The following is a 23,058-nucleotide window of genomic DNA, read 5'->3' on the forward strand; positions in this document are numbered from 1 at the left end:
CGCTGCCCACCCAAGCTCTAATGTGGCTCCACCATTGAGTAGGGGTGTTCACGGGTTGGTTAGGTCGGTTTTGGTCAAACTCGCTATTTCATACGATACAAATTGGAAGACCAATTTTCAATTCTACAAATGATCTTCTTCACCAAAGGTTGACACTGAATAACATATAATTTTTTGGAGGACAAGGGGACCCTAAGGTACCTAAAAGGAAGCGCACCTTTGATGAGGTTAAACTTAGTGACAATAGTATCTTGAACGCTCGTGGATACACCTCCCAAATAAATTGAGCTCTTAGCTTGATTAGCTTTAAGGCCAGAAGCAGCACTAAACAAGCTAAAAGCTTCAAAAAGCTGAGAGACAGAATCCACATCACCTCTAGAAAACAGCAGCAAATCATCAGCAAAACACACATGAATTAAATTCAACCTTTTACATCTTGGGTGGAAGTGGAAAGCAACATTTTTCCTAAGCTGTAAAAGGCATCTGTTAAGATATTCCATACATATCACATAGAGATATGGAGAGATAGGTCTCCTTGTCTAAGACCCTTCTTGGCAGCAAAAGGTCTAGTCAAATCTCCATTAACATTGTATGTATAGGAGGTAGTAGTAAGACAAGCCATCGCCTAATTTACAAACTTGCATGGAAAACCCATCTCAAGCATTAAATAGTTTATAAACGGTCATTCAACTGAATAATAAGCCTTCTGAAGATCAATTTTCACCATGCACCTTGGAGAAATCCCTTTCCTACTATAACTTTTGACTAGTTCATGGCTTAAAATAATATTGTCAAAAATCACCCTTCCTTTGACAAAAAGCATATTGATTTTCACTAACAACACTATTTAAGACTCCTTGCATTCAACTTGTTAGAATTTTGGAAATAATCTTATATATCACTGAACAACAGGCAATGGGCCTAAAATTCTTAACTGATGTATCATTAGCTTCTTTGGGTAGCAAAGTCACATAAGTATAGTTGATAATATTAGGCATGAAACCAGTCTTAAAGAATTCTAATATAGCATCAATGACACTATCACCAATAATGTTCCAAGAGCATTTAAAGAAACGAACACTGTAACCATCAATACCTGGAGCCTTAGAAGAATCCATGGAGAATAACGCATTTTTGACCTCCATGGTTGTGAACTCTGAGCACAACAAGTCTTGCTGATGCTGAGATAACATAGGACCTCTCTTGACGATATTTTTGTCCACCATAGGTAACGAATCAACAGAACTACCCATCAATTTTAAATAGAACCCTCTAATCTCCTCCTTGATGAGGTTATGCTTGTCAATTTTGGTGCCATCTTCTGTTATGAGGAACTTAATGATATTCTGACATCTTCTTTCCTTTGCAAAGGCATGGAAAAATTTTGTGTTGAGTCCCCAAGCTGAATCCAATTAGCTCTAGATTTCTAGATCCATATCTGCTCCTCTATAGTACTCCACTTTTTAAGAGAGGACAAACAAACTTTTTCAGCTTCAATGAGATCAAGATTCATCGGATCTGAACTAAGCTGCCTTTGGACATCAACTAAAGCAGTTCTAGCATCTTCAACTTTTTTGGTAGTACCTTGAAAATGTGTAGAATTTAACTCTTTTAGATCTTTTTTCAAGGCTTTCAACTTGAACCATATATTAGTCAAGAGATTAGTATGCAAATTCTGACCCTATTTCTCCTGTATCAACGAAGGAAAAAAGATGATGGTCAGTCAATACATTAATAAATAGGAAAGGAGTATTCTTTGGAGAAGCAGGACAAGACATATCCATACATATAGGACAGTGATCAGATACTCCTTTAGGAAGAACTTCACCCAGTGCATTGTTGAACCTTTGCAGCCAACTAGTGTTAGCAATAAATCTGTCTATCTTATAATAGATTCTATCTCCACTAGCTTGGTTATTACACCATGTATAATGATCTCCGATTGTTCTCACTTCCGATAGCTTATTATGGAGCAGACATTCGGAAAAATCTTGAATATCATGTTCAGTCACTGGATTACCATTAAGCCTATCATCAACCGTCAACACATTATTAAAGTTCCAAGGTATTAAAAGCATACACAGCTACAAAATTGAAACACTTATTTGAAGTTAGATTAACAACTTCACAATGAATGGCTTGAGCACTAGAAGCAACAGGTTTGAGATCCAATACATTTGGATTCCAAGAGACCCAAATTCTTCCATTAGAGGCACTATCATAATTATTAAGCATTGACCATAGCTAAATTGACCATAGCTCTTGTCCATCTCTCAACCTTACACGGATAATGTTTAAATTTATTTCTGTGTGAAACAAAGGCATTCTGGTACACACCATTCTCTTTTCGTACATGAGATGGATCAATATCATAAAAAACAGGGAAAACTATTCGTTGCAAATCGTTACATCTTTCAACAATGGTAGCCATTTCTTCCAAACACCATGTTGACTCAGCATATCTTTCTGAGAAGACAACAATAGAAATCCGTGAATTTGTAATTGCTTGTCGATGTTGCGTTGAAAAGCATTCTCCTTTCTCTAGCCTTTTATCATCCTTGAAGGCGAAAACACCCTTTCTAGTTAGATGAGCATAAAGATGATCAACAAAAGTGTTACGGGTGTCAGCGCCTCTGAAACTGATAAACACATCGTATTTATAGCCATGCACTCCACTGGAATCAATGGAAGGACCAGAAAAAGTTGTACCTCGCTGGCCAGAATTGGAAAACGAAAAACGACCCAGCAGAGCCCGAAATGGTTGCAGGAGCAAGGACCTCCATGAGAACAACATGTCTGTTGTATATGAAATGAACATACATCTCATCAAATCAAATAATAATAAAAATGATATCCTAGGTTTGATAGATGGTATTTCCCTAGGACATGAGCAGAAAGAGAAACCTAGGATATTCAATAAAAAAAATTACTCACTCTGTCCTTAATTATAAGATTATTTACAAAAAATTGTTTGTCTCTAGGACATGAGCAGAAAGAGAAACCTAGGGTACATTTGATTAGCGAAAACTTGACTGAACAACTTCGGTTGCAATGTGTTTGATTGTAAAACTGTTCCAGGGACAAAACAAACTATGGGGCAAGAGACACGACAAAAATTGAAATTTTTGTCCCTCGCTGAACAACAACACAACTTTCTGTCCCACAGTGGGACTCCCACTTGCCTTATGCCAAAATAGTCTTTTGTCCAACAAATATCGTACAAGACAATTGTTCAACACCATAAAAGTTTGTCATGTGTTGTTATGTCTCATGTTGTGTTATCCTGCCTAATACTTACTTTTTAGCATATCAAACACAAATTAAGACTATATACAAATTTCTAAATGTATTTATTCCACTTTTTTTAATACACTCCTAATTAATGCTATTAATTTGTAATATAAAAAATAACATCGAATGTATTTATATACAAATGATAAATTGCAACAGTCACATATTTAAGATAAGAGGATATATTACTCAGACAACTTTTCTAACTATCCGTGATTTTTGCCGTGAATTTTGTTAATGCTGTAAAAATGGACTGACAGAATATTATGAATCATATACAAATAGAGAAAATTTTATCTTTAAAAATTTCTGAAAATTTGGAGTTTGAATCCATCTTATCTGAATTCCACTTTTTTTTTTTTTTTTGAAGAACGGTTCTTCTAACTATTCTGGGAGGATGAATTGTGTTTATGAGAAAGAAAGAAGCATTTATTGTGTTGGATGAATGAAGAAAAATGAATATAATGCAAAATACAGATTATTATTGTAAGAAGGTAAGTCAAAAATGTGGGTTCCACATCACATGCATGATGCATACCTTAGTAGCAGTATCCTTGCTTCATTCATCGAAGAAGAGACGAGGAAATTATGATGATGATGATGATGAAGAAGAAAAGAAGGAAAACGCGTAAGTGTATAATAATCAGTTTGACTTTGTTGTAAAGTGGATAAGGAGGAGACTTCAGAGTTAACAGTGCTAACAAATGTTAAGGCTCTCTGTTTGTGTTAAAAATAGAGAATACTGATGGTAAGCTTATTTATAGAGCAATGATATTTTTACATCCATGATAACTTTAGTGACAACCTTGGAGAGAGAAAAATAAAGAGAGATGATAAGACCATCATGTGAGTATGAGAGAGAAAGTTGTACCAAAATTGTCACAAAATGGTTGTACAAATATCATTTCTCTTATTTATAACAGACAGCGGATAAATTAATCGATCAAGTTTTATTTTGAGAGGTAAAATTAACTGTTGAATTAATAAAATTAGGGGGTGTGTTGGATTGAGATTTTAAAAGACTGTTTTGATAGAAAAAATCTTGAAGATTTTAAAAGACTTCGTTCGTTGGATTGTATTGATTTTGTGAGATTTTAAAAGACTTTTTTTAAAAGACTTTTTACAATCAAAATTCTTTGCAAAATTTTAATGGATTCATGATATAAATTTTAAAGGATTTTAATGGATTTTTAAGATTTTAAAAGGGTTAATAAATTTAAAGATACAATACAGTATAATATTATTAGATGTATAAATCAGTTGCCAAAAAATCTCAAAAACAAAAGTACAATTATAAATTAACCGGAAAAAAAAATATTGAATCAATGAGTGTATAGACTATTAGATAATATTTCTTAAAAAAAAAAGACTATTAGATAATATACTACTGGCATGTTGATTAATCTTAAAATTTCTGGACATATGATATCAAAATAAATAGACCTTGGAGTTTGCTCCTCCAGAGGTCTCAGGTTCGATTCCCTCTGGCACCAATTTCGGTGGGCTAAGTCCATACAGAGCTTGCTCTGGCTTTAAACGGGGCCCCCGCAAGTGGGCGGTGGGATTGGTCCCCTCGGATTAGTCGATTCTTGAATCGGATACCGAGTTTTCAAAAAAAAAAAAAAAAAAGACCTAAAAATAAGTTATGTTAGTTTATTGATTATAATAATTTGATTGAAAAATGCATGTTACAAGTAGAAAAATTATTATAATACCAATGAACGTAAAGTTGTGATTTTTATAATAATTTGATATATAGGTAGATGATAAATTAATCACAAGATTATACAATACGTTCTTTTTTTAATGAACGTAAAAGTTATGTTAAGAAAAAAAGAATTTACCATTGAGATTTTTAATGATGATTTGATATATATCGTTAATTTATAATTTGTAAAAATCTTATTGTAAATTCTTTTCTGATCACTAATTTCTCGTGAGATTTTTAATCATTGTTACAGTAGAACATAAAAGAATTTGGAAGAAACGTAAAAAAAAAAAAAAAAAAATTGGAAGAGTATTACAAAATCTCAAGAGTTTGTGTGAGATTGTTGGAAGAGTGTATTTTAACTAAAAAGTCTCACACAATCCATTACACAAATGAATCCATTAAAATCCGTCTAATTTTCAATACCACGAAACATTTTATAAGTTCTTATAAATCTTAATTGAATACCAACGGATTTTGATGTCTTGAAAAAAAAAGTCTTAATTGTCTTGATTGAATACCACAAGATTTATTTAGATTCCATAAAAGTCTTGATTCAATACCTCAAGATTTTCTTTTCATAAAAAAGTCTATTAAAATCCTTTGAATACACCCCCTTAGTGTTTGTTTGGTAAGATTTACATGGGTATCAACTTTTTTAATCAAATGAACTTTTATATGCTCAAAAATGGGTTTTTGACGAACAAACCCTACAAGTATGGGTTTTTGACAAACAAACCCTACAAGTATCCGTAAAAAAAAAAAATGCTAAAAGTAGTTAATTTTAATTTCCTCAAAATTGGGTTTTTGCTCAAAAATGGATTTTTGACATGGCACCCACAATGGTCGACACGTGGCACTTCACTTAAGTGATATGAGTGCCACGTCAGCGAAGACTAAGTCAAAAGTGGCCTTGGGGGGCCAAAACTGCCAAAGATCCAATACATAGGGGGCTGTTTTGTATTTTAATTTGTTAGGGGGTCAAAATCGCAACTTTTGAAAAGATAGGGGCCAAAAGTGCAATTAAGGCAATTTTTATTATATTTACTTCAATAAGTTATTTTACTCCTTTTGTTAAAATAGAATGAATTATCAATTGTCCTATAAGTACAGTTCAGTAAGGGTAACAGAATAAAAGGAAATGTTCTACAAACCAAGCAACATATAAGACAAGCAGAAGAATCCAAAAGCAAAAAGGTTATTCACAGACTTTAGTTTGAAGATTAAATATGATCATGGAATGGATGCTAACATGCAACATCATTTCATGAAATTAGCAGCAAGTTGACTACAAATTTTTGTTTTGGTAACTAGCCTGAAACTACAAAAATCAATCTCAAATTGATTGTATATCTTACTTTCCAGTCAAAATTTATGTAGAGGTTACAGAAATATTGACAAATCTTGTGTTGAAAAGGAGATCAACACAATGCAGGTGTCTAATGAGAAGAGAGGGATATATGTACAACTTGGAACACCAAAATATGATTAATTAGTAGGGTTTTTTTTTAATGCAAATCATCATCTATGTATGTGTTGAGTCCCATATCTGAGAGATGATTTTGTTTCACATTCACTTCCCTATTCTCATTTTCCTGTTCCTCCGTAACATGCCAGTTATAACGAAGTTTGATTTTAGGTTTTATCTCTACCTCAGTTTCATACCAGTTATAAGGAAGCTGGAGGTCAGGACTGCTGCTGCTGCTACTTTCATGTACATGATCCAAGTGAAGATAGCGTTGATGTCGAACATCATCTATCCCCAACTCGGATGAGATAGAGATATCATGCTCGAGTACCTTGCATAATCCCCATCTTTTTATCTCCAGATAAGGGCAAGCTTTAAATGTGATATGTGCTCCTGTTGTTACAAAATGGCAGTGGGGTCTAGAGATATAGATTAGCCAGAGATGCTCTGAATTTGAGCCATCAACTATGTTCAGGTCAAACCGAAGCGGTATATCGAAAGTTTCTTCCATATGTTCACTTTCAAAAGAAAGATAAAGAGGATATGTAAGCTGAGAGGAAAATGAACGAAGTGAAAAACCAGACGTAGTTGAACCACAGTTTTCCACAAATGCCACACAAAAGGCAAAGCCGAGCCAGTTGTCAAACTCATTTGTAAAGTCTGATATCTTTATTATTGAATTTCCCGTAAATTGATGATTAAACCATTCTGGAATTTTCTCCCCAGGAACAACAATGTCAAAACCACACCGGAAATGATGAGGATTCTGCAGAAGATGAAAATAACACAAATTTATCAGTACAGAGAGAGAGAGAGAGAGAGAGAGAGAGAGAGGCATATCAAGTGTGCACCTCAACTAATCTCTCTAGCCATGAAAGTGCCAAGCTTTGACCTCCTTCTGCGATCTCCAAGAGGGGACAGTTGAAAATATATAATCCTGACCTATGATTATGAGATCCAGATAACACTTTAAAATACCTTCCACCATATGAAGAAGTAGCACACAATTGGAGCTTAGGCAAAGATTGAAGCCAGCTGCAATGTGCCAAGTTTAAATATGCTAGACTGGAAAGCCTCTCCATTGAAGGTGGTAGGGAAACAAAGCTGTTTCCTTCAAGATTTAGCCTTTCTAAATGCCATAAATCTCCAATAGCATCAGGAACTGTACTTAAATTGCAAAAGCTTAGGTCCAAAAAAATCAAAGACTCCAGATAGTAAGAGTGGTCAACAATTTCTCCAGAGACTGAAAAGTAGTCCATATTTTCAGCAGACACTGATACATTTCCCAAGGGTAGATTCTCTAGTCTTAAGCAGCCACATAAATCTAGAGTTACAAGAGATGTCATACAATTAATGCTTTTGGGAATACTAACAAGATTTGTGCAGTCTCTTAAACTCAAGAACTTAAGCTGTGTAAGAACCGCAATAGATTGACCAATCGTTGATAAACTCGAACATTGATCAACATCAAGATACTCAAGATTTGAGACCCCAGTAAAATCTGGCATGGTTTCAAGTTTTAGGCAGCCAGAGAGGTGTAGAACTTTGAGAGAATGTAAGTTAGATGCATCATCACCATCAAGAACTAGCCTGACCAAACTGCTGCAGCCTTCCAAACTCAAGAAAGCAAGTTTTTCCAGAAGTCCAATGGACGGATGGACATACGATAGGTTTATGCATCCTGTAAAATCTAGACGTTCAAGTCTTCGGCTTCCATCAAAATTGGGAGTCTCCAGAAGATATTTGGAGTTGCTGAGATCCACCCTTTTCAAACAAGGGAGATCCTGTGAAAGACAGAATTAGCAATGAAATTTTAACAATTTTCAAACTTGAATATCATCAATTAACTTTGGCGTGCTTTGTTTAATTTTCATATAGAATCTGTGATTAATTTTTTCACTTGATGTGTATCTAAGAGTTCAATAAATTGAAATCAAATAATTGAAATAACAATAAAAGTAAATTATCATTTTCAATGCAGTAGTTTATGTTTATTAATCAAGTCTTAGAGAAATGTAGGCAGAGCTCCCTATTTGAATAAAAAGAATATGAGTAAACTTTATACTCCCCTCCTCTGAGAGAAGCTTTAACTACACTCCCTCCCCTCTTATGTTAAAATATACACTCCCCTCCCCTATGAGATGTTTGAATTACAACCCCCTCCTTTATCGACTAACTCATCACTGTTGTTAGATTATTCTTAAGCTAAAAATAGAAAATAAAAGAAGTCATTAAAATACCTTGTGACCGTCCCATAGTCGTTGGATGCTGCTACAAGGCATATTCAATTCAACAAGACCAAATGGCTCAAAATTTAATGGCAAAGAAGCAAAAGGGTAACCATACCAAAGAAGATACTGCAAGCTGTTAGAAATGAAATTGAGACTTCCTGAAATTTTTTGATGATATAATATAAGAATTTTAAGTCCCCTCATTATTGACAATCCTTCGGCCCTCAGCGGAGGATATTCAGAGATATGCTCTTTTTTATTTAGAATAATGGCTTTAACATTGTTTGTTCCCTGAAAGTATTAAGAATAAACATATTACAAACAGGGACAAAAACAAACTGCTTGAATAAATTTAAACTATTGAATGGGAAAGGAAGTTATTGTTGAACGATATATTTTGTTACCATCTCTGTCATCATGACAGGGTAGAAATCCTCAAAAAGCCACAATCTACTCCACAATCCAGGTTCGCCAGGAAATTGTTGTCGAACTATTTTCTTTCCCAATTCTTGCAACATTTCATGCATATGAATTTCCTGATTTCTAATAGTTACGAGTGACCTCTCAATCAAACTTTGAATGCCAATGTGAGGATGCAACCCACAAGCATCGAGAATTCGCTTCACATAATCTTCTTTCATTCCTTTAAAGAAACAGGCAATATGCAGAAATATTTCTTGGTCATCTAAATGTAATCCCTGCAAACTTACCTGAAGCACGTCCATAACTTTGTTGTCTGGATTATTCCTCAATCTATACAAGGCATCTCTCCATTGGTTAGCATCTCGAGTGCACAAGAAAGACCCCACTACTCGAACTGCCAATGGAAGACCTTGAGCATATTTTAGTACCTCAGGAGTGAGCTTTACACATCCGCTAGTGGGATCCTCACTTTTGAAAGCTTTTCTATAGAAAAGTTTACGGGCATCATTGCTATTCAATAGTGGAACCTCATACACATCGTACGACACACATGTATCGTGAGATACTGATAACTGAGCTCCAAACACTCTTAGAATATGCATATCCCTGGTTGTAATGATCATTCTACTTCCTTTACCAAGCAATTCAGGATTTATAGCCAATTCTTCCATTTGTTCTAATAGATCAGCATTGTCAAGAACTACAAGAAACTTTTTGTTGCAAAGTCTTTTACGTACAATTCCAGATATTTCAGAAGGGCTGTATGTCTCTAGGTTTTTTTCACTTGTGGCTTGCCGAAGGATTTGTTTCTGTACAGCAGTGGCACCACCATCTTTATAAATTTTGCTTACATTCTCAATAAAACAGATTGCATCAAACTGATAGGAGACTCTATCATACAAGACGGAAGCAAGAGTTGTCTTTCCGATTCCAGCCATCCCCCAAATACCTATAAAACGAAAGTCATCATTGTCTGAGTTTAATTTCAGAAGACTTTCTAATTCTTCTACTCGAGGTTGTATCCCGATAAGGTCATCAGCAAACCCTGAGAATTTATGACCCAATGTTTTTATTACCTGCTGAACAATATCTTGAATCTCTCGAAACTCTGGCCTGAAAGAGAGAAGGATATAAACACTAAAATTATTAGCAAAGAAACAGTCAGAAAGTTAAGTTAGGATGAATATAATAACAATTAATTTATTGATTTATATATGTTGACACATGTAAATAGATTTTGATCAAATGAGTCAATTACTTCTCTTGACAAAATAAACAGACTTGATTTGTAAAATAGTTTGCTGCAAAGGAAAACTCAATTGAACACCAGAAATTCATGTCGAGAATGTAAAAAACCCAAAGAGAATATCAATAGCACTTACTTGTTCCTAACATCCCAACCAACTATTTCAGTTAAATAGACCATAGCTTTCGTCCATCTCTCAACCTTATTCAGATCATGTTTCAATTTTTTCATGTGTGAAACAAAGGCATTCTGGTACACACCGTTCTGTTTTCGTACATGAGATGGATTGATATCATAAAAAACAGGGAAAACAGTTTGTAAGAAATTGCTACGACATTCAACAATAGTAGCCATTTCTTCCAAACACCATGTTGACTCAGCATATCTTTCTGAGAAGACAACGATAGATATCCGTGAATTTGCAATTGCTTGTCGAAGTTGCAGCGAAAGGCATTCTCCTTTCTCGAGCCTTTTATCATCCTTGAACGCAAAAATACCTTTTCTTGTTAGATGAGCATAAAGATGATCAACAAAAGTGTTGCGGGTGTCTGGACCTCTGAAACTGATAAACACGTCGTATTTATAGCTATGCACTCCACTGGAATCAATGGAAGAACCGGAAAAAGCTGTACCTCCTTGGCCCGAATTGGAAAATGACAAACGACCTAACAGAGCCCGAAATGGTTGCAGGAGCAAGGACCTCCATGAGAGCAAAATCTCTGTTGTACATGAAATGAAAATGCATCTCCTCTCATCAAGTCAAATAATCAAATCAAATAATAATAATAATGACAATAAAAGTGAACCTTCAATTCAGGGACCAAATAGAAAAGAGTGATAGTTTAAGGTCAGGGCTGCTGGGGCCGGATAATTTAGTCAAAATTTGAGTTTTTGGTGCTTCATTTGTTAAAAATATAATATAATTTGAAATGATTAGGAGTCCAATTGCACTTTCTTTTTGTTAGGAGTCAATTTCTAATATTAGAACAAAACCTCCTTAGTGTTTGAGAGGATCCTATTTAGAGATCTTTATTCTGATAAACAAACAAATGTTATGTGTAAAAATATTCATAGATTTTGATAGATGGTATTTCCCTAGCACATGAGCAGAAAGAGAAACCTAGTATATTCAATAAAAAATTACTCCCTCCGTCCTTAATTATAAGATTATTCACAAAAAATTGTTTGTCTCTAACTATAAAGGTATGTTTGATCTGCTATAAAAGGAGACATTATTGAACAACTCAGTTGTATTGTATTTGATTGTAAAACTGGAACAAACTAAGGGGCAAGTGTATTTAATTAATACTACTATCTTGCCTTGAAATATGAAAAGTCAAATTTAATACAAATACAAATAAAAGACAATTTCGTAATATTATCACACAAAACATACACATTAACTACACTGACAACTTTTCTTAAGAAATGTGAAAAAAACAATGGGTGCCTACATTAAGGGATGAAGGGAGTATGTTAAATTTGATTTTTCATATTTCAAGATAAGTTAGCGGTATTAATTAGGGGTATGTTTAGGAAAAAATAATAAATGTGTTTAGTAATTTGAAAAGATTTAGGGATAATATTTTTGTCAAATGGATGGATATATATAGGGACGGAGGGAGTAAATAGTTAAGGTTATTATAGAAAAAACACACAAAATTTCATCAAAAATAACAAAATTTATTTCATTTCTTGGTATGTGTAAATTTCTAAAAATCCATAAGTATTGTGAAATAGAGGGAGTAACTAGTATCAGTCACACATATTTCCAGATAAATTTATTACTCAAACAACTTTTCAAAATATCCGTGATTTTTTGTTAAATGTTGTTATAAAAAATGGAGGGAGGGAGCATTATGAATCATATAAATAGGGAAAATTTCATTCATATTTAAATAATTTTACCTGAAAATTTGGAGTTTGAATCCATCTTATCTGAATTCAACCGGAAGAACGGTTCTTCTAACTATTCTGGGAGGTTGAATTGTGTTTATGAGAAAGAAGCATTTAATGGGTTGGATGAATGAAGAAAAATGAATATAATGGGATTATATATTTTCAACCGGAAGAACCCTCTTTTTCCTTGCAAATTCTTCACTCCTTCATCGAAGAAGAGACTAGGAAATTACGATGATGATGAAGAATGAAAAGTATAATAATTAGTTTGACTTTGGTGTAAAGTTGATAAAAAAATATACTAGAGTTAACAGTGCTCACAAATGTTAAGGCTCTGTTTTGTGTTAAAAAACAGATAACAGCTTATTAAGTATTTTATAGCGGATAACAAATAAGTTAATCGATTAAATTTATATTGAAAGGTAAAATTAGCGGTTGAATCAGTAAAATTAGTGTCTTGAAGATTACATGGGTAAAATTGAATAACTAATGATAAGTTCATCGTTAATCTATCCACTAATTAGTTCGTAAGTAAATGACGGTTATTAAACGAGTCTTTTTTAGTTTTCAGTCGAATGAACTTATGCGTAATAAGTTCAAAAATGAATTTTTCCAAACAAATCCTAAAAGTACCTATAAAAAGCAAATGCTAAAAACAGTTTTGCATTAAAACAATATTTATACTTCTAAAAATTTCAATTCACCCCTTTCCAATACAATATTTTTATATGAAAAATGCTAACAAAGCAAGTATTAAAGATTTATTTATAGTAATTTTGTTTTAAAAGTCATATATTCCAATTTTAAAAAGTACAAAATTACTTTTTTTTTCCTTTCAAAATTTTGAGTTCCTTGGCATGTACCTTTAGGCACAAGTTAGCAAGAATTCTTTTGGCTTAGTTGCACTTTTGACCCTCTATCTTTTCAAAGTTGTGATTTTGGCCCCGTAACTAATTAAAATACAAAACAACCCTCCATGTATTGGATCTTTGGCAGTTTTGGCCCCAAGGCTACTTTTGACTTAGTCTTCGTTGACATGGCACCCACAATGGTCAACACGTGGCACTTCACTTAAGTGATGTGAGTGCCACGTCAGCGAAGACTAAGTCAAAAGTGGCCTTGGAGGCCAAAACTACCAAATATCCAATACATAGGGGGCTGTTTTGTATTTTAATTTGTTAGGGGGCCAAAATCGCAACTTTTGGAAAGATAGGGGCCAAAAGTGCAATTAAGCCAATTCTTTTTTATATTTACTTCAATAAGTTATTTTACTCCTTTTGTTAAAATAGAATAAATTATCAATTGTCCTATAAGTACAGTTCAGTAAGGGTAACAGAATAAAAGGAAATGTTCTACAAACCATCAGAAGCAACATATAAGACAAGCAGAAGAATCCAAAAGCAAAAAGGGTTATTCACCAACAGTATAAGGAATCAAGCCAACAAAGAAAACAAAATTAGCAACCATTAAGTAAAGGTTGAGAATTTATGAGCCAATGCTTTTATCACTGCCTCAACAATTTTTTCAATCTCCGCAGTCTGCAAATTCTGGCCTAAAAGAAAGAAAGATGATAAACTAAATTATCACCAAATTTACAGGAGAATAATAATATAATTTGATTATCAGCTAGTAAAACTCAACAAAACTTCACTTATTCTTCTAAAGAATGTACAAAAAGTTAAGAGAAGAATGTATGACACTATCTCCTACATCAAATCCAACATATTAGCTTTCTTACATTGATGATCCCTGCCTGTTCGAGTTTGAATTTCTCAGTGTAAGAAGATGGATCTACTTCATAAATAGGGTAAACAGTTTGTTTCATTTTTGTTGCATTCGACAATAGCAAGAGTTCAGGTAGCCCGCACGACAACAGAATGTTGTCTTTTCGGTGCAAAAGGAAATATTGCAACTCGGTGCAGACTACTTCCTTGACTATGTTTTGCAACAATTTATTTAGAAGTATTTCTTTAATCCTTCCTTTCGCAAACTTTAGTTTGAAGATTAAATATGATCAAGGAAAGGATGCTAACATGTAGAATCATTTCATGAAATTAGCAGCAAGTTGACTGCGAATTTTTCTTTTGGTAACTAGCCTGTAACTACAAATGGATTGTATATCTTACTTATTAGTCAAAATTTATGTAGAGGTTACAGAAATATTGACAAACCTTGTGTTGAAAAGGAGATCAACACAATGTAGGTGTCTATGGGAAGACAGGGATATATGTACAACTTGGAACACCAAAATATGATTAATGAGTAGGTTTTTTAATGCAAATCATCATTTATGTAGGTGTAAAGTCCCAAATTTGTTTTATAATGGTTGAGATCATTATTATTTAACTAAAATGAGAAAATGAAAGACATCATTAAAATACCTTGTGACCGTCCCATAGTCGTTGAATACTGCTATAAGGCATATTCAATTCAACAAGACAAAACGGCTCAAAATTTAATGGCAAAGAAGCAAAAGGGTAACCATACCACAGAAGATACTGCAAGCTGTTAGAAAGAAAAGTGAGACTTCCTGAAAAATTCTTATGAAATAATAATATAAGAATTTTAAGTCCCCTCATTATTGACAATGCTTCAGCCCTCAACTGAGGATATTCAGAGATATGCTCTTTTTGATCTAGAATTATGGCATTAATATTGTTTGTTCCCTGAAAACATTAAGATTAAACATGTTACAAGAGGTAAGGTGGAGGGGGGGTGGGAATCAAAATGGTTGAATAAATTTCAACTATGAAATGGGAAAAGAAGTTTTAATTTTTTAAAAGGTATCTTGTTACCGTTTCTGTCATCATGACAGAGTAGAAATCATCATAAAGCCACAATCTACTCCACGATCCTGGTTGGAAAGGAAACTGTTGCCGAACAATTTTCTTCCCTAATTCTTGCAACATTTCATGCATAAGAATTTCATTATTTCTAATAGTTATGAATGACCTCTCAATCAAACTTTGAATTCCAATATGAGGGTGCAACCCACAAGCATCTAGAATTCGCTTCACATAATCTTCCTTCTCCCCTTTAAAGAAACAAGCAATATGCAGAAATATTTCTCGGTCCTCTGAATGTAATCCCTCAAAACTTACCTGAAGCACATCCATCACATTGTTGTCTGGATTATTCCTCAATCTATACAAAGCATCTCTCCATTGGTTAGCATCTCGAGTGCACAAGAAAGACCCCACTACTCGAACAGCTAATGGAAGACCTTGAGCATATTTTAGTACCTCAGGAGTCAGCTTTACACATCCGCTAGTGGGATCCTCACTTTTGAAAGCTTTTCTATAGAAAAGTTTGCGGGCATCATTGCTATTCAATAGTGGAACCTCATACACATCGTACGACACACATGTATCGTGAGATACTGATAACTGAGCTCCAAACACTCAGAATATGCATATCCCTGGTTGTAATGATTATTCTACTTCCTTTACCAAGCAATTCAGGATTTATAGCCAATTCTTCCATTTGCTCTAATAGATCAGCATTGTCAAGGACTACAAGAAACTTTTTGTTGCAAAGTCTTTTACGTATAATTCCAGATATTTCAGAAGGGCTGTATGTCTCTAGGTTTTTTTCATCTATGGTTTGCCGAAGGATTTGTTTCTGTACAGCAGTAGCACCGCCATCTTTATAAATTTTGCTTACATTCTCAATAAAACAACTTGCATCAAACTGATAAGAGACTCTATCGTATAAGACAGAAGCAAGAGTTGTCTTTCTGATTCCAGCCATCCCCCAAATGCCTATAGCTCGAAATTCATAATCCTTTGAGTCTAATTTCAAAAGGCTTTCTAATTCTTCTACTCGAGGTTGTATCCCAATAAGGTCATCAGCAAACCCCAAGAATTTATGACCCATTGTATTTATTACCTCCTGAACAATATTCTTAATCTCTCGAAACTCTGGCCTGAAAGAGAGGGAAATAAAACACTAAATTATTACCAAAGAAAACAAGCAGAAAGTCATGTCAGGACAAAAATAATAAGGATTACTTTATATATGCTAGCGCGTGAAGATTTGAAGATATGATATTATGATGAAATGAGTTAATAACTTCTATCATAATTGATAATATTGTACAATTACTTCCAATGGGGGAGAATAAAATATACAGGCTTGATTTGTAAAGTAGTTTGCTGCACAAGAAAACTCAATTGAACACCACAAAGTCATGTCATGAATGTAAAATAATTCAAGAGAATAGACTTAACACTTACTTGTTCCTAACATCCCAACCGACTAATTTAGCCAAACTTTCCATAGCTCCCACCCATCTCATAACCTTATTTGGGTCATGTTTGAATTTATTCTGGAGTAGAACAAAGGCATTCTGGTACACCCCGCTCTGTTTTCGTACATGAGATGGATCGGCATCATAAAAAATAGGGAAAACAGTCTGTTTCAATTCTGTATGATATTCAGCAATAGTGGCCATCTCTTCCAAACATAATGTTGACTCCGCATAATTTTTAGAGAAGACAACAATAGAAATCCGAGAACTTTGAATTGCTTGTAGAAGTTGCGGCGAAAGGGATTCTCCTTTTTCAAGTCTTTTGTCATCCTTGAAAGCGAAAATACCCTTAGTTGTTAGATGAGCATGAAGATGATCAACAAAAGTGCTGCGGGTGTCAGCACCACGGAAACTGATAAACACATCATATCTATAGCTTTGGATGCTATTGGAATCACTGGAAGAACCTATATCTCCCTGACCCAAATGGATCAAATCGGAAGATGTCAAACGACTCTGTGGTCGAAACAGTGGCAGGAGCATGGACTTCTATGAGAGCAACATGTCTGGTGATATAAGAAATGAAAATGCATCTCATCAATTAAATATTAATGACAATAAGAGTTAACTTTCAATTTAGTTCCTAGTCCCTGAACTATAAAAATACAATAAATAGTCCTTACAACATTCTCAATTCATCATGTTTGTCCCTTATTTACTTTGAAAATAGGATAGAAACTGAAAGTAATAGTTCAGAGACTACTTTGATAGATTGAGAATAGTATAGGGACTTTTTATTACATTTATTTAGTTCAAGGACCAAAGAATAAAGTGGCGGTACGTAGTTTAGGAACCGAAATGAAGGCCTACTCTAAAAAACTAATGTTATATGTAAATTACTGAATAAACCATCAATTTGATCCTTAAACTAGCACTTTCTCTCCAAGTTAGTCCCCATACTGTATAAATATAGTCAATAGTGCTTAACCATGGGAAATCCATTAATTTAGTTCTTAAAGTATATGAAAATCAATCAGTTTAGTTTAGTCTCTAACATCCTATGTAGCACAGACTACGACACCGACAGGTCGACATTGCTTATGTAAAAAAACACTCGACATCAACACCGATACATAAAAAAATTTATTATAATAATTAAATAAATGAATTACATAATTTAGAGAAAGCAGTGGTTTTCTTCATGAATAAGCAGTAAAGAGTAAAATAAATGATATAAATAAATAAAACGGGGCAAACAAAAACCTCATATAGTATGGTAAGAAGTTTAATGATTTTACCTGAAAATTTTGACTTTGAATCCATCTTCTATAAATTCCACCATAAGAATGGTTTCTCATGCGGAAAAAGAAATAAGTACTTGATGGGATCGTTGAAGGGAGAGAAATTGATATATTCATGCGGAAGGTAAGTCAACAATGCAGAAGGAAATGTGGGTTTGTGCAATTGCACCTCAACATGTTAAATGTTTATGAAGTTTTTTTTACTTTTGAGTTGAATGTACATGACTTGTACTCAACGAACCCCATGAACCTGTTTCCCATGTAACTCCAAACCAAGAAAACCACAAACGGGAAGCACCAACGTCATCATCCGGCAACAACCCATGATCCTACTTTTGAGATAGGATCATTCATCTCTACTCTATCTCAACATATTGATCTGAAATTGTCGTTGTAGAAGAATAAGAGCATGGTGATTTCAAATGATGATTATGCCCCGAAACATTTAATTATAATATAGATAGAGATAGAGATGAATGTGATGATTTTTTGTCCTTCATTTTTTTAGGTAATTAAGAAAACAATTTTTTGATTGCCCGCATGAATATGAAACGGACACATATATCATATTCAACTAACATAATAAGCATGAATATCATATTATTCATGTCTATATGGATACTGATTTATATCTCTAGTTTGGGTAATAAGGTATCTTTGGTTCAAGGAAGAGAAGATGGAAAGTAAGGCCTTGTGATAAGAAAGATATAAAATTGTTTTTGATTCAAGACTAGGAGAGGGATGGATTTTGGTGGAAGAAAAATTTAAAATATATTTTGTCCCTTAACTTAAACGAGGCTGCAAAGGATATCATGGCATCCCCTTAATTCAGGGCAAGAGAACGGGTTAATTTGGATTGCGGATCATAATGGATGCTATTTGGTTGAATCCGGATATAAACTTATTATGAGGGATGGTCTTTTCATGTCATAGGAGATTGGAATAGTGCTTAGAGAGTCTCTACTCCTCCCGAGCATATGCAAAGGGTGCATTCCGACGCACTGTGAAGGGGCTGTCGAGGACGGGTGGCACATTCTATTCCACTATGAAAAGTTATGTAACCGTTGGTGGTTGCAGCAGGTCTGTCAACTGATTATACTAAATCATGTAGCTTAGCCTTTTCAATACGATCAAATATCAAAGTTTGATTTAAACAGTACAAAAGATCATGTGCTTCTACCTAATAGCAGTAGTTAGACTTGTAAAAATTAGCTTCTACAAAAAAAGCAAAGAGTGTTTTCAAGTACTAATAGGCCATATTTCTGTATTGGCTATAATTATGACCATACTAAAAACATATTACATAGTAGTTGCTACCGCCGGAGGCTTGTGAACTTGCTGAAATGAAAAATCCAAACTATATGTTATGCTCCGAATGTCAACTTTTTAGCGTAGCCAGAACTGACGCCGGAAAGCACACTGCCAAGCATAAAGTGGAAAAAGTTACAAGTTTATTCTGAACAATTAAGTGAAGACAGAATATATAACCAACCAAAATTTGCAAATGCCTAATCGGTACACTACTTTACCCTGCAACATAAATTTACCATTAGTGATTCATGTAATTTCAATCCATAGACATAACTAGGTTTTACAAAGCATTCCATTTAGCACTATGTAACAATATAAATCAATTAACTTATCTAAAAACCAAGACTAAGCAAGTTAACAATGGCAGCAACATATGTAACAAATTTACTTGGAACTTGGAAGGGGGGTTTTACCCTTGTTTCCACAAACTTTGAAACACAAATTTCATTTTTCAGTACCAAACTTGCAACAGAGGCTATAGTACTTTGAAATGAAAAACATCATCTACTTGTGTGAACTTTGTACTCAAAATTTGCTAGAATAGCTTGCCATACAACAAAAGCTAAACTACTGCATAACATTTAGACGGCAGTGACTTTTTAAGAAAACAAAGCATTAAACATTAATACACCTTGACTTGGTATACTTACTAATTAAGCAAAACTACTTGCTTTATACACATTCTAAGAATCAAGGTGTATTTCAGGTTTAAGAGGGAAAAAATATCTCTAAAATCGTAACAAAGTAAATTACACTAATAATACTACTCGTGCAAAAGAAAATATGGTTCCATAAAATGTATTCAGGGTATACTATCTCTTTTAAGACTTGATCAATGGCAAAAACATTACACTATAATTTCATTTCCCAAATGAAATTCATTAGTACAACAAATGATGTTTCATCTTATTTTAGATTTTCTAAAGGGCAAACTTGAATACAAATATTAAAAAAAAATAGATTATTACAGAAAGACGGTATTTCAATAACAAAAGGTGATAATTCATCAAAGTATGGGGTTATGAAATTATGCAATTCCATTCCACCACAAATAACAGTTGAAAATGTGGTGACATGCAGGTAAAAAGAAGGGAAGGAACACCTAATTTTGCAGATTAAACATCATCTTTGATTTAGTACGCCACATAGAATAGAGACAGTAAGAGTATGCACCTTAAGGAGACGAGGTACAACTCAATCAAACTTAAGTTGGCAGTTGGCAGAGCCCTTTGGTATATCTGCAAATTCTTTTAGAATTAGGTACTTCTCCCACTTCTCCTTTTTGTCCAACAATAAACCAGAAATAAGCATCGTCTTCAAAACAAGTCCATTTCGTAAAACATAGGCAGCAAATTCCATCTCATGCAAAAATGTTTGATATCCTTTGAAGTGAATAAAGTTCAAGTGGGAAACGAGACAATTAGGAACATTTTTAGTCTTTGCGGCCAATCCATATAAAGTTGGTGGAGCTAGACGCTGTAGGAAACATGAAACGACTCAACTAGGATGCAAATGATAAACAACATATGAACACACCAAAGCTTCAATTTAAATTGACAAACCTTGTCGTTCTGAATTATGAGATCTTGAAGCATAGGACATTTATGAAGTAAGCTCAACAGAAAACTCAAGCTGAAAGAGGGCAGAATGACCTCTAGATGAAGCAAATAGCGAAATTCCGAGAGATCCATAACAGGGGCAGCAAATAGCCACTGCTTGTACACAGACAACAGTAAGTGCTTATGTAATATTAGCATAAAACTACATATAATACAAATAATGAAAACATAACTCACCTTGGTTGTTGATAAACACAACACTAGATGTTTAATTCTAGAGAGAGCTCGGAAGAGATCGAATAAAGGGTCGACAGATTCATTTTCAGGAGTGGAAAATACATCAAGATATGCTTCTTCCACTTGGTCTAAGTTCCCAACTGTGGCAGCATCGCCAAATGTGATATTGACGAGGCTAAGATACTTGAGACCTGGTGCGTCTATCTCAAGGTAGGCCCCAAAGTTGTTCTCAACGGTGAATTTCAACCTCTTCAAGGAAGGTGGCACACGAAGTCTGGCCAAACGATCAGGAGAAATGGAAAGTTCTAGTGTCTCGAGGATGGGACAGCTTGAGAGTAGGTTATCCATGGAATTCATTTCAACATAACCAATGTCTAGTTGCAGCTTCTTCAATGATGGTAAGAAAAACGCTGAAGAGCGTTCCAATACCACGTAGATATCACCACAGAGACTGGGATACGTAAGCACGTTACATAATTGTTATGTTAGGTTATAATCATGTATCACGTCATATCACATTTAACTTAAAGGAAATGCTAACAAGTGCCCTAAATGCGTCCTAAAACACTAGTTAAGAAGATAAAAAATGAAAGTTTATCTTGGGAATAATGCATTCAACACGTTGAAACCTTATAAGTTGATTTTTTCTACATAAAACTATTCATTAATTTCCCTTTTTAACTTCTTGACAAGTGGTATGACCCTAAAGCATCCATTATGGTGAGTGGTTCACCTACTTAGCACCGAGCTAAATAGGGACCTTACTGTGGAATGGAAATATTGGGTGTGTTGCCCGTGGAATGGAAGGACACTCTTCATTTTATGAAGACTCCATTTAATAAATTTTACTAAAATAAATGAATACTGTCGAAATGTCATTATAGAGTTAATTGTATGACCCATTTAGTTAAAAAAAAAAATAGATGTGTTGGTTGGAGGAATATGGTACTTATTAGGTAAAATTAAATGTGTGATCCATTTAGCCACCGGAGCTCCATTGTGGATGCCATAAGTAACCCTAAATGTGTGAGTAGTTATCCTTATAATACTCTCTTGTCATATTTATAAGAGACATTTATGTCAACGAAATTTGTCTTATACGATTCAAATTCTGAACCAAATACATCATTCGTCAACTTAGTTGACACAAATGTCTCTCATAATAGTACGGATGGAGAGTATTAAAGGGTCTGTTTGGTAAGACATATTTATGAGCTTATTTCTTATGTCTTGTAAGCTCATTTGATTAAAAAAGACTCCATTTGGTAATTGTCGCTCTCTCACGAGCTTAAAGCTTGTTTTTACTAGCTTATAACGATTTTTGATAAGCTAATTCGAGTAGCTTATAGATTAAAGCTTACCATTATTTATCTCAATTTTACCCCTGAAATTTTAATTAAATATATCATTTTTATGTCATTAGCTAGTTGAACTGTTAAATTTACCAAACACTACAAATTCAATCAGGTAGCTCATAACTATCGTTGCAAGTTCATTCGTAATTGGCTGTTTTTTTAGCAAACATACAGCACAATCCAACTGTCTAGTAATTGTATGGTTAAAATATTTGAAGAATGAAAGATTGGCTTACCTGAGAGAGACGAGGTTAGTGCAAGGAGCTAAAATGGTGAGAAAGATAGAGAAAACATATTCACGGTCAGTGTAAAACAAAGTGATATCCAGTTCCTGTAGACAAGAGCCAGTGGCGCTACGAATCCACGAGTCAATAGAGTTGGAGAAGAAAGGGTCAACTTCAGAATGACCACAAGAAAGACGCATCTTTCGAATATCACGTGACCTACGGATAGACAGCACAGAGTTAACAAAAGCTGCAAATTTTCTGAAGTCGTTGTTGTTGATGGTGTGTTTGTTGTATTTGAGATAGAAATCGAAGACTTGGAGATTCTCCCAAAGATGGCGCCAACGGCGAGAGACGAGAGGGATTGTTGTGACGGTGATTTTGGTTGGGAGGAAGGAGAGTATATGGCAGAGGAGTGAGTCTGGTAGGGTGTTTATCCAGTCGGTGTTGATTTGTTCTGTTTTTCGTCGTCTTTTGAAGGTTTTCAATGATGTATCTTCCATCGTTCTTTAGCAGAGGGGCGATGGTGAATGAATAAGAGACAAGTAATTTAAAA

The 23,058-nt window shown here is 34.3% G+C and overlaps 3 protein-coding genes and 1 long non-coding RNA gene across 4 annotated transcripts; all 4 read right to left on the reverse strand.

Annotated features, from left to right (window-relative positions):
* Window positions 1–393: 393 nt before the first annotated feature.
* Window positions 394–4,053, reverse strand: LOC112419517 (uncharacterized). The gene is made up of 3 exons (XR_003009630.2): window positions 3,830–4,053; window positions 1,787–2,796; window positions 394–1,690 (listed from the first exon to the last, which is right to left on the reverse strand). It is a non-coding gene; the product is annotated as an uncharacterized lncRNA (long non-coding RNA).
* A 2,126-nt stretch (window positions 4,054–6,179) lies between these two features.
* Window positions 6,180–12,598, reverse strand: LOC112419271 (TMV resistance protein N). The gene is made up of 6 exons (XM_024776566.2): window positions 12,276–12,598; window positions 10,504–11,086; window positions 9,103–10,234; window positions 8,708–8,989; window positions 7,319–8,251; window positions 6,180–7,233 (listed from the first exon to the last, which is right to left on the reverse strand). Exons 1-6 carry the CDS (start codon window positions 12,298–12,300, stop codon window positions 6,508–6,510), a joined length of 3,681 nt encoding a protein of 1,226 aa, XP_024632334.1. The 5' UTR covers window positions 12,301–12,598; the 3' UTR covers window positions 6,180–6,507.
* A 1,214-nt stretch (window positions 12,599–13,812) lies between these two features.
* LOC11416628 (disease resistance protein RPV1) lies at window positions 13,813–17,072 on the reverse strand. Its single transcript, XM_024777134.2, has 4 exons — window positions 16,502–17,072; window positions 15,651–16,191; window positions 15,062–15,619; window positions 13,813–14,932 (listed from the first exon to the last, which is right to left on the reverse strand). The coding sequence occupies exons 1-4, from the start codon at window positions 17,056–17,058 to the stop codon at window positions 14,639–14,641; spliced, it is 1,950 nt and encodes a 649-aa protein (XP_024632902.1). The 5' UTR covers window positions 17,059–17,072; the 3' UTR covers window positions 13,813–14,638.
* Window positions 17,073–18,909: 1,837 nt separating this feature from the next.
* LOC11410709 (F-box/FBD/LRR-repeat protein At4g26340) lies at window positions 18,910–23,058 on the reverse strand. The gene is made up of 5 exons (XM_003596655.4): window positions 22,515–23,058; window positions 20,924–21,374; window positions 20,690–20,839; window positions 20,301–20,603; window positions 18,910–19,235 (listed from the first exon to the last, which is right to left on the reverse strand). The coding sequence occupies exons 1-4, from the start codon at window positions 23,003–23,005 to the stop codon at window positions 20,322–20,324; spliced, it is 1,374 nt and encodes a 457-aa protein (XP_003596703.1). The 5' UTR covers window positions 23,006–23,058; the 3' UTR covers window positions 18,910–19,235; window positions 20,301–20,321.

The sequence above is a fragment of the Medicago truncatula genome, chromosome 2, assembly GCF_003473485.1.
Source record: "Medicago truncatula cultivar Jemalong A17 chromosome 2, MtrunA17r5.0-ANR, whole genome shotgun sequence".
Classification (NCBI taxonomy): domain Eukaryota; kingdom Viridiplantae; phylum Streptophyta; class Magnoliopsida; order Fabales; family Fabaceae; genus Medicago; species Medicago truncatula.

Bases quoted from the DNA above. Each gene is read 5' to 3' on its own strand.
- LOC112419271 (XM_024776566.2), bottom strand. From the start codon at position 12,300: ATGGATTCAAACTCCAAATTTTCAG. The intron at 10,235-10,503 runs GTAAGTGCTATT...TCTCTCTTTCAG, and splicing joins GGTTGGGATGTTAGGAACAA to GCCAGAGTTTCGAGAGATTC. The intron at 7,234-7,318 runs GTGCACACTTGA...CATCTTCTGCAG, and splicing joins GGCTAGAGAGATTAGTTGAG to AATCCTCATCATTTCCGGTG.
- LOC11416628 (XM_024777134.2), bottom strand. From the start codon at position 17,058: ATGCTCCTGCCACTGTTTCGACCACAGAGTCGTTTGACATCTTCCGAT. The intron at 15,620-15,650 runs ATCAGTATCTCA...TGTGTGTCGTAC, and splicing joins TGAGTGTTTGGAGCTCAGTT to GATGTGTATGAGGTTCCACT. The intron at 14,933-15,061 runs GTAACAAGATAC...TAATGTTTTCAG, and splicing joins CTGTCATGATGACAGAAACG to GGAACAAACAATATTAATGC.
- LOC11410709 (XM_003596655.4), bottom strand. From the start codon at position 23,005: ATGGAAGATACATCATTGAAAACCTTCAAAAGACGACGAAAAACAGAA. The intron at 21,375-22,514 runs GTAAGCCAATCT...TACGTATCCCAG, and splicing joins ACTAACCTCGTCTCTCTCAG to TCTCTGTGGTGATATCTACG. The intron at 20,840-20,923 runs GTGAGTTATGTT...GTGTACAAGCAG, and splicing joins TGTGTTTATCAACAACCAAG to TGGCTATTTGCTGCCCCTGT.